This window comes from Euprymna scolopes, chromosome 10, assembly GCF_053919585.1.
Source record: "Euprymna scolopes isolate OS-2025 chromosome 10, ASM5391958v1, whole genome shotgun sequence".
Lineage (NCBI taxonomy): Eukaryota > Metazoa > Mollusca > Cephalopoda > Sepiida > Sepiolidae > Euprymna > Euprymna scolopes.
Genome location: NC_136491.1, coordinates 117898085 through 117909454, shown reverse-complemented (window position 1 = coordinate 117909454; position 11370 = coordinate 117898085). Strand labels below are relative to the sequence as shown.

Below are 11370 nucleotides of genomic sequence, written 5' to 3'. Positions count from 1 at the left end.
CTAATTTATTTTTTCATTCTTATTAAGATGGTTGCTATGTTTAAATTAAATTATTGAAAGCGAGACAACTTTGTCATAATGATTCAAGGGAGACAACTTGTTTAAATCACCTGAAAAATGATGGCGTGAAACTAATAACTAAGACTAATTTATTTAATAATAACTTTTTCAGATTGAGTGAATAACGATTATAACAATACAATTTTTAACCATTTTTAACCTTCCTGTAATGTGCTCTGATTTTTAATGAAGATTCAGAACTATCTCTAATGAGAAAACCGCAGTTTATGTATGTGTGTGTGTATATATATATATATATATATATATATATATATATATATATATATATATATAAATGAGAATATGTGTGTGAGGAAACTTCTCAAGCCATATACTCAACGAATTTTGGATCTACAGGCTTGAAATTTATTATATAGGGTATTCAGACATGTGGAACACTTTTTAATAAGTTTTCATCTGTAAACAAGGGCTATTATTAAAAAATTGGTATTTTATCTGTTTGTCAACTGTTTCACAAGGTTTGAAAACACTCTTTAAAGGCTGTAGCAAGCTGGCCTAATGGTTATCATACTTTACTCACTGCCTTTTGGTTTGGTTTCGATCTCAGTTCAAGTATTTTTTTTTTCTTACAAAAAGTGAATGGTTTACAAAAAACATAATACTCGTATGCACATAATCAGTTTATTTCCGTTTTTTTTTCTTCATTTTTGTAAAAGAATTTAATATTATATACCGGCAATATAGTAGCGTACATCTTCTAGTCTATTATATAAATAAGAGTTCAGAAAAATAAAAAGAGGTCCATAGTAATAATTATGAAATAATAAATAAATACTGATCCAGAAAAAAAGAATGTGCTTTCACCATTTTCGGTGAGAACAAATATAAACATAGGCTGAGGAGGATTCAACATTTTTTTTACCATAAACTAGTCTCCTTATATAGGATTTGAAACCGACAGTCTCAATGTTTTTCTGACTTTCTCTAAAATTTTGAAATAAATATTATGATTTTATACTGAATTCTTTTTTATAATTGAGCACTTGGCTGTGGCTCTTTCCCACAAACCACACAGTATATAACTTTTTAACAGTACAAAAACTATTCAGCCCTTTGAAAATAATATACAAACAAACTCTAGGGGCCCCTTTCACCAATAAACTCATCAGGAGTTAATCATTGGTATAAAAGATACCAAAAGAATTAAATCGTCACACAAGAGCAAATACTTGGAGATATAGCAAAAAAAAAAAGAGAAGGGAAGAAAAGGCAAATGAGAATTCGTGTGAAATATATATACAATAATATCAAATATATATTTGATTAATATTAATATATATACACGTGTGTGTGTGTGTATATATATATATATGTATATACAATTGTACATATATTTGATATTATTGTATATAGACAGGGTGCCCACAAAGTCTGGCTACATAATCTACAGGATGCTTCCACAAAGTCTGGCTACATAATGTAGCCAGACTTTGTGGACACCCTGTATATATACAATAATATCAAATATGTGTACAATTGAGATGGAAGGGTGTATGAGAACGATTAAGATATATCTCCGAGCAAGTTTAATGATTTAACAAATTCTTTTTATCGGCAAAGCGCTGGCTTGTGCGAAAGAATTGAGACTGACTTCAAAATCTTAATATGATTTTGAGAGTCAACCTGGTGCAATATTCTGAAACAGTCCATTTTATAGGCATTTGTACAAGCTAGATTTTCAATTAGATGTAAATCAATGGTAGATTTCAAAGCAGAAGTTAGTTGCTCTTTTATGACACTTTAGTTTGTCTTTTTGCATTCGTAGATAACCAATGATTAACTCCTGATGAGTTTGTTAGTGAAAGGGGCTCCTAGGATTTGTTCATATATTATTTTCAAAGCATTTTATATATATATATATATATATATATATATATATATATATATGCATTGTTTTGGTAAAATATGTTTTTCCAATTATATATACGTTAAAAAATACATATATATCTAAAATACAAGGGTATTAAGCATTAAAATTTCCAATTGAATTATCTCCCCTTGACTGGGCCGTATTATTATTTTATAGAAATTTGCCCCTTAGATATGAAATAATTTCTATCTATAAACTTTATTAAATATATTGATTTATTTGATATACAATTATGCTTTATATATATATATATATATATATATATATATATATATATATATATATATATATATATATATATATATATCCATAAATATAAAATTATATAAAAAGTCGTTTGTTTTATTTGGCTTTGAGGTCAGGGAAAAAAGTCCAAAAAGTAAAACAAAATGTTAGTAAGACCCTCCCAACCCTCTCTAGGTGGAAGACCGCCCAGTATCTTCCGGCTGAAAACAAGCAGGTCACTTTCTACATAGAGCTGAATTCTAGGCAGGATCAAACTAGACTCTTCTATCAAGTTTCAGCTCAGAAAGCCAGTCTCTCAATATATCGATGACACCTCAAGTCAGTCATTTCCAAGCATCCTTCACACAGATATGGAACACAGATCTGTGAACCCAATGTTTCCCTTTGTCCCAAAGTGAGGACAGCTTGCTCTGCAGGGATTTGAGATAGTGCTCAGGCAGGAGAAGTACAGCCAGTCAGTAAAAGATGAGTAGAAGGGCGTAGGTGGTGCACACCTCCGCTCTACCCTTCAAGGATAGGTTTCTTCGAACCCACAAGTCAAGCGCGACTTCAACGTTTGACTTTACCTCCAACAAATTCTTTTTGAGCTGGAGACCTGGTCCAAACTACATACTGAGGATCCGAACTCCAGCATCCGTCCAGCTGAAGGGAGCAGGAAGAGAGTCGGCACCCCTCCAGGTGCTCTACCGCAAACCAATTGACTTGCTGCACTTGATTTTGGCCTTATGGTCTTTTTGTATTGTGTGAGCGCATCTATCACCACCTCGATGTCTTGGAAGCTCAACACAAAGATAGTGATGTCATCAGCAAACACAGAAACTCTGACTCTCAGTCCATCAGTCAGAGCGATCCCGCACAGGACCAGATTTGCCTCTTCGCACCTCAGTTTGTGAAGTAGCGGCTCTAATGCAAGGACATAAAGCAGGGGAGATAGCGGACACTTCTGACGCATGGACTGGGAGATAGCGAAAGATTTTGAGTGCTTTCCGTTTACCTGTACCACTGTCATTGGCATGCGGTGCAGTACAGAGATCCATTTGCAGAAGCCTGGTTGGAATCCAGCAGTCTTCAGAACAGATGCCAATAAACGATGGTCAACTCTTTGGACTGATCCAAATTGATCAGCAAGACTTCTGTGTCATCTTCTATCTAAGATCATACAGATTGATTATCACAGATGAGAAGGGGTGATTTTCTAGTTCAGCTTAAGTTTGAAATAGAACTTTACTTGGTTTATAATTCTTAAGTATTAAACAAGCAGATTTAATGACCATATCTTAAGAATAATGGTCTTTATTTATAGTTTACTTACCACTTTAAGAAAACTTGGCGCCAAATGAGGTGTGGATGCACAATGCTTTATAGCACCAATTTCTTCATCGGACATAAAAGACACTAATTCCAGATAATACAAAATAGTCCCCAACATATCCTTGTTGACATTACATGCTTCAATGGGTTCACCATACTGAAAAAGAGAGAGATAATGGATTTTTACACCAAACATTTCAATCCTGTAAAAACAAAATATGTATATATTGATACAAGTAACAGTGAATCTAATATAGAAGGTGCTGAGCTGCAAAACGCCTATACAAAAACGAAAGCTAATGTGTCCCTTCAATAGTGTACAGGAGATGTGTCCCTTCTATAGTGTACAGGAGATGTGTTAGATAAAGTAGTAGAAATTTGATTATGAAGAACAGAAAATTTCCATTAAGAATTCAGCTAATGTGCGTGAAAAAGTGACATCATATACAGGAAGTCTCAAAGTTGACATGGCAAACATGCTAGTCAAATCTTTCCTTTGCTGTTTAGGTTAATATGTGCAAGAAAATGACATCATAGGAAGTCTCAAAGTTAACACGCTAAATAAGTTTCTCTTCTGGTTTTGATCTCCATGTAACCAATGTTTTTTTGGGTTTTTTGCCATGAGTGAAGCAGACGAGGGGAAGCTTAATACTATGCAAGCATCTAGAATAACATGTAATATTTCTGTCAAAAAAATCTAGAATTTGTAAAGAATAAAAACAAATGGAAAGCTCAGAGAAATTATGTTTATGCATTGTTTTCTTCGCCATAACAATTATTATAGCTGCAAAGAACAATGAAAAAGAAAAAACAGAATCAACATATTATGATTTACTTAAAAAGTCAAAATGGTATTATAAAAGAACAAAATAAAAGGTAATTGAAACTTCTCTCCCAATTCTCGGTTTTTGTAATCATGCTTATATGCGTTTCATTGTCTTTTAATGAACTAATAGGTGCTATTTCTTCTGAGGCATTAAGGGGAGAATAGCCTCATTAATAATTAAATGAATGATTTTGCGCTATGAAACAGGTGCTGTCAAGAATTGTGCTAGTTAACGTACTTAAAAGAATAAATTGTAAGACGGTCAACATCTTGAACTTTGGAATATAGACTTTTGTTATTTACTCGTTATATGCTCTATCATTACTTTGAGCTTCATAAATTAAAGGATTGGTATAAATGAAAGGTAAAATATAATTGAAAAAAAAACAACATTTCCACAGAAATATATATATTTAATCCTAATCTTATAAATACAAGACTGGTAAATTAAAAAAATATATCCATTTTGAATTTGGAAACAGATGAATCTCACAGGTAAGAAATTCATTTTTATAACATGAATAGGTTAGATAAATTAATTAAGAATGGGAAACTAGATCTAATATTTGTAACATGTCGTGGTGTTTGAGCAACACTGCTGGGGAGCCATGATGTAATATACTGTTTTGTTTTTTAATCTCCGAAACAGTGTTTCATGGTAAACAACTGATGACCCCTTTAAATTACATTGGTACTAGAGTGAATTCGAGAGAGCAAGTTGATGCAGTAATTGCAGGTTATTAAATGACTTACTGACTAAATAGTTTTCTAATGAATGATAAAAATATATTTTTTTTTAATGGTTAAAAACTTCCAAGACTATATATATATATATATATATATATATATATATATATATATTTAGAGGGAATTAGACCTAGAATCTAAAGAGCAGAGTTGTTTATTTTAATGTATTAGTAAATGTATTAATACTGTATATAATAAGTAATTATTCTAATAAGAAGACAAAATATAACATCATGCCAAAAGATAGACTGACTCAAATTGAAACAGATTTTATAATGGAGATAAAAAAGGCATATATATATTTTTTTTTTTATATAAAAAATAATTTTTTCTTTTAACCTTATTCATAATTGTATATTTTAATTTATTTATTTATAAACATAAAATTAATAACTTAGTTTTTATTCTATTTTATTTTAATTTTATTTTTAAATGTTTCCAGGAATATCTGCCTTACACATGACTAAAATGCTAGTTTTATTTTGGTGTCTTTAACTTCCTCCCTGCACCTGTTTTTGCTGATGAGGAGACTTTGGTTTTAAAGGAGAAAATTTTTGTCAAAATTCATTGTCAATTTAAATAAAATGAACGTACAATCTAGTTGATTTTGTTTGTTTTTTCCTTTTGAAACTAATTTTTAATTCAAAATTATGAATCGTTTTACTATATATATATATATGGTGGTCTTTAAAATTTGTCAAAAAAAATACCTCAAAGTTCACTTTGATCAGTTTCAGAAGTTTATGAGTGGCTTGGAATCCATCGTCTCCAACAAATGTCCAAAATTTATCATCCCATAGTTCTTTCTCTTCTTCATGTGAATAGAGGACATGCAACTGGAAAAAAGAAAAAAAAAGATATGATCCATCAGTTTTGTTCCATACAATCGATAACAACATTTTATGAAATTAAAGTTTTTTTATTTCTGCTTTTTTGATAAACCCAACAATTAGAGTAACACATAGAATAAAGACCAAGTACTACATAGACTGCCAGCAAGGATCAAAATATAGTGTATAAATATCTTTTGTAAAGAAAATTGATTTAAAAACCATTGAGGATATTTGAAGTAGGGTAGTGAATGAAGTAAATGTGGTATTGTGGTGATTGCTGGAATAAAAGTGATGGACAAATTATTAAATAGAAAAAAGACCATTGCTCAGATGAATGGGTCAGAATGCATCCAGCTAAGAATAGGGTATACATAGAATGTTCAACGACCCACCTATGTTCTACACTTTTGATGGCCTTGTGCTTAACTTGTAAATAAAATTGATTTTTTATTTGCAAATAAATAATTCAGTGTGAGTATCTGTTCTGCTCTCGGTCAAAAGAAAACAAATATTTCTCAACTGTAGAATTTAAAAATAAATATCCGTCCATTTTGTGGAAGATGTTTATTTTATTTATTTATTTATTTATTTTTTAAATGGAAATCGCCCGAGACAAGGCATGAAGCCACTTGATTTAAGAAGCTAACAAGAACGAAAGCTGGTTATTGCAAAAATAGGAGATACCTATTGATCTTAGTCTTGAAAAGACCAAAGTTGTAGGTAGAAGGAAAACAGTGAGCAGGTAAAGAGTTCCACAACCTTGCATTCATTGGAAAGAAGTTAAGCTGTATTACAATATCAAGACAAAGAATTGATGGAAACGTCTAGACCAACGAGTCAAATGAGCTGGAACAAAGGAAGCAGGGAACAGATCAGATTTTTTACATTGAACCGACTTTGTATCACTTGCAGTCTTCATGGGGAGGTGGTAAATAGGGACATCTTCCAAAGATCCAAGTCAGTCAATTCTTATTGTTTCATAACATATTACATACATTAAAGGTTTCACTTTCCATATTCATGTTTCATGATACTTAATGTAATCTAACGTGAAGCCAATGTTATTATTTTACTTACAATATGAACAAGTCGCTCCAAAAGAATCGGGAAATTGAGGCACTCGACAAACGCTTCTTGAACTTCTTTTTTATCTTTTATCACTGTAACTTCTTCCGGTGGATAAAACAATGCTGCAAAAACAACATAAAAAAATAAATTTATATGGAATTAATTTTGAAAAATAGAGAGTATATCTGTAGAGCTTACCGTTTAATTGAGCGCAGAGGCCAATTAGGTAAGGAAGATTAAGGGAGGTAATTCAGAAAGATATTAGTTATTTCCCTTTAAATTAGAAAATGTATAAAAGCATAAAACAAATAACAAAGAATTGTATAAGTTCATCTACGCTGTCAATAGAAAAATAAAAATTGTATTTCTCTTTTTTGTATTCGATCACACGTCAACAATACGCGAAAAAATTACTTATTTTATTTATATAGTCAAGTGAACTCGATTTTAAAAGTTTAAAATGTATGATCAATCACAAAAAACAAAAAATATACCAGGCATACAGTGTATGTCTGATTTCAATGCACCCTAATAAAAACAATCCCTCTCCTCCTCTGATGCTTACATTCACAAATGTCCATGGACTTAAAACTAACTTAGACAATGCAGAATCATTTCTTCTAGCAACCCCCCCCCCCCCGGATATATTAGCGCTAAGTGAAACTAACCTACACTCCTCCATCCCTTGTAACCACTTCAACATGTCTGGTTATCTCCCACTTTGCCATAAGGACTCAGACAGCAACATGCACAGACTTGGTCTATATTTATAACACCCTTCTCTTGACTAGGGAATTCAAACTAGAATCAGACAATCAGGACTTCCATGTGCTTTAGATTGTGGTGGAACCAGTGAAGAGATTTCATGGGTTTATTAAATATCTTTCATTTAAAAGCTCATAGCCGATTGGCTCAGGCATGCAACTTACCTCCTGGCTCGTCCAATCATACGTCATTTCTAAGGCGAGTTGAGCACATGACGAAGTAAACAAAAAGGTTGAACTCAAACATTTTTGTCACTTTTCTCTCTCTTCCATACTTGAATCCAGAACTGACAGCACGCATGTGTAGCGTCTACCCCGGAACTAAAATTTGACGGGGACCTTTTTGATGTGTCACCGTTTCCGGAGAGCTCTCATAAAGAGGACAACAAAAACTGTGGCGCAAAATTTGAGTTGTCACTCTTCCTCTTTTTCTGCGAGACCGTATGAGGTGAGATGTGCTTTCCACCATTGCAGACTTTCGCACACGCTCGATATACACCAAAGACACTATGATAGTTCTCCCGAATGAAACTAAGAAATATTCTCCTTATCTCTCCGCTCCACTTTCTACGTGAACTGCCTTCATAAAGAAAAACATTTAATTTCTGTTTTCTCTTCGAATGTTACACCAAAAAGGAACATTTACCCAGTCAATAAGGATTTCTCCTTTTTCAATGGACACTAAAAAACAACAAAAAAACAAACAAAAAAAACAAACAAAAAACACACACACACACACACACGAGTGTAACCCAAAGAAACGGTAAATAAATTTACACTTCCTTTAATAAGCCAAGTCTGAATATCTGTTTTTATTAATTTTTCTAAAAAATTGTTTTAAGGGAGCTGTTTGTCATTTTTGTCTGGCGACCAGCTCGCTTCACATGCAACAGTGCCCTATCAAGGGCCTCTTGGCGCTAAAAGATGATTATAATCGATCACAACTTAATGAACACACACATTTAAACATTCTATCAATTTCTTTCTAATAATAAAAAGCAATGAACACTCTCTTTAATAACTTGTAATTAAGAAAATATAATTCATATAACTGAGCAGAGAAATTTTGATACAATATTTCAGATCTATACAATGCATGATGCTAAAACTTTCAACATCGTAACTCTTCTATATTTCAACTAAAGACTCTCCCTTGCTCTACAAGAACTCTTAATATCCATGAACAATTTATTTTTGTTGCAGATATAAAAAGAAATAATTACAGTGAATTCATATCTTGGAATTCGTATTCTGTTTGTTATCACAATATGTTTTATCACAGGTCAAAGGCCCAATAAAAATGGAGATTTTACAAGTGGTGACACCCAAAACGACTTCCACACAACTAAACCTGCAACATAGTGTTAGCTACTCCTATTTTCTCTACTGTTCTCTCTCACTCCAGAACTGTACCCTAATCAACCGTGTCTCTCACAGATAAGATGCAACACTCTCCCTAGATACCAGCAGCCAAGTACATGTATTTGCGGACTTTAATGTCCATCATAGTAACTGGCTTGGTTTTTCTAGTTACATGGATTCAACTAGTAGCATCACACATAACTTTTCTATATCCCATTCCCTAACACAGTAACGTTCCCAGCCTGTCTCCCAGATCGACATGATTAGCAAGTCTCACTTTGAGACCTATTTCTGACCACAGTACCTGAAAATTGGGTAACAAATCAGCATTGCCTAGTCAGGAATGCGGATCATGTTGTGATAACGATAAACATCACTCTAAACTCTCAACATCAAGTTGAAGAACCGTTGCTCAAAACAAGGTACTACAAGGTTGACTGAGAAGCCATCAGGGATCACATCAGAGATACTCCATGGGGAAATATCTTTTCTCTTTCTGTGAAACAGTGCACAAATGAGGCTAATGAATGGTTCAAAGCAGCAATTAAAGCGTATATTACCACACGAAAGTTCTATAGCAAACCCAAATCTCCCCAATAATTCACTTCTACTTGTGCAGCTACCATTGCTCAAAAACAACATGAATACCACATATTTATCCGACAGAAGTTCAGTATAAATAGAAAAGTATATTTTTTTTATTTTTTTTACAAGGTAGTCACCACTTATCAAGGCCCGGAAGCCACTCGGGGATAAGGGTTATTGCGTGTTCAGTAATCAATGGGATAGTATCATAGTAATCGTTAGTATTGGAGATTTGATAAAGTGTTTTACTTAAGGGGGCGGCTTATCAAGAATTTGCTTACGTTGGACTTGAAGACATCTTGGTTGTAGTCAGATGGGAAACAGTCAAACGGAAGAGAGTTCCACAGGTGTGCACTTTTATATATAGAAGCTATGAATAATTGTAAAAGTAAAATAGCCACAGCTAATAGAGGAGATGCCAAAACCATCAGTGAACGTACCGAGTTGCAGAAATTTAGAACTCGTGATTTCTAGAAAATTAATAACAGTGTAGTAAATAATAGTCAACAAATCCCCCATTATCCAATAACCTTGAGGTTGTTTGCATGACAACTGTAACAAGAGGCGTAGTATTAACTTTGACCTTGAATGGACTGGGTACAGAACCTAGGGTCATTCAGGTTGTCCCCATCCCTAAAAATAGAATTAGGAAAGGTTAGGAAGAAGAAGAAAAGAAAGGAAAGAAAAAGAGGTCTAAGAAATATACACTCCCTTATGAATATAAAACGCTGGGAGTAACAGCTTAACGGCAGTGAGAAAGAGTGAGCTAGTAGCTTCCACAGGCAGCCTTTCTCCCCGGCGGATTTGTTCAAAGGCGTCGTAAGAACTGTAACCTCAACCCACTATCACCAGAATCCACCTACTACCCAACTTGGTCATCCCTATTACTACGACGGAGGGTAAAGTACTTTTGTTTATCATTTGACCAAACGTCTTGAATATCATATTATATATTAAGTTCCGAGAATAGATTATTGCTTTGCCTAGTTTTCCCCACTAAAATTACCTTCCTCTTGTTACCCTTTTTCCCTCATATTTTGATATTGTGTTCATCCCCTTTTGTCCTGTTTAAATATTACTTTCATAAATATTTCTGTCAGCCTATCTTGTTTTGGTATGTTTTGTGTCTTTAATAAATTCCCTATTTTTATATAAAATACCTGCTTCTTGTATTTTTATAACTCTCCCTCAAAACCTTTTTCCCTACTCTTGCTTACGATAGCAAATTCTGTGTTACGGCGTTGTGATTAGCCACCGCACCCGTAACAGTTGGGGGCTCGTGTCCGGGATTTGTGCAGATAATTTGGGAGGGCTCTCGCTCGCAAAAGTACTAGAAAAAAGAGAAATTAAATTATAATAACTATTTGACGTACTAAGTGGGCTCTTCTATTATCATGTCTTTTTCTGTAGAGAATTTTTTAAGTTTAGCCGACCTGGGCGAAAAAGTCAGGAAACTACGAAAAGCAGAATTAGTAGAAATTGCGAATTTCTTCGAAATAGATACAGACCCGAATATGAAAAAGGTCGAAATAAAAAGTATCGTAGAAAAAATATTAATAGAAAACAACCTTCTAGAAACCGCTACCGTAAGCGAGGGAGACGGACAAAATAATACGCAACTCACCTTGGAACTAAAGAAATTAGAAATACAGGAGAGACAGCAGAAGAGACAAATAC

General features: G+C 33.4%; 1 protein-coding gene across 1 annotated transcript in view; it reads right to left on the bottom strand.

Annotated features, from left to right (window-relative positions):
• The window catches only part of LOC145286237 (gasdermin-E-like), a 107386-nt gene that overhangs the window by 14913 nt on the left and 81103 nt on the right, over positions 1 to 11370 (bottom strand). The window contains exons 4-6 of the mRNA XM_080135057.1: positions 6992 to 7104; positions 5792 to 5917; positions 3510 to 3665 (exon numbers count right to left, since the gene is read on the bottom strand). Coding sequence (XP_079991183.1) covers positions 3510 to 3665; positions 5792 to 5917; positions 6992 to 7104 — 395 coding nt within the window. The remainder of the gene's footprint in view (positions 1 to 3509; positions 3666 to 5791; positions 5918 to 6991; positions 7105 to 11370) is intronic.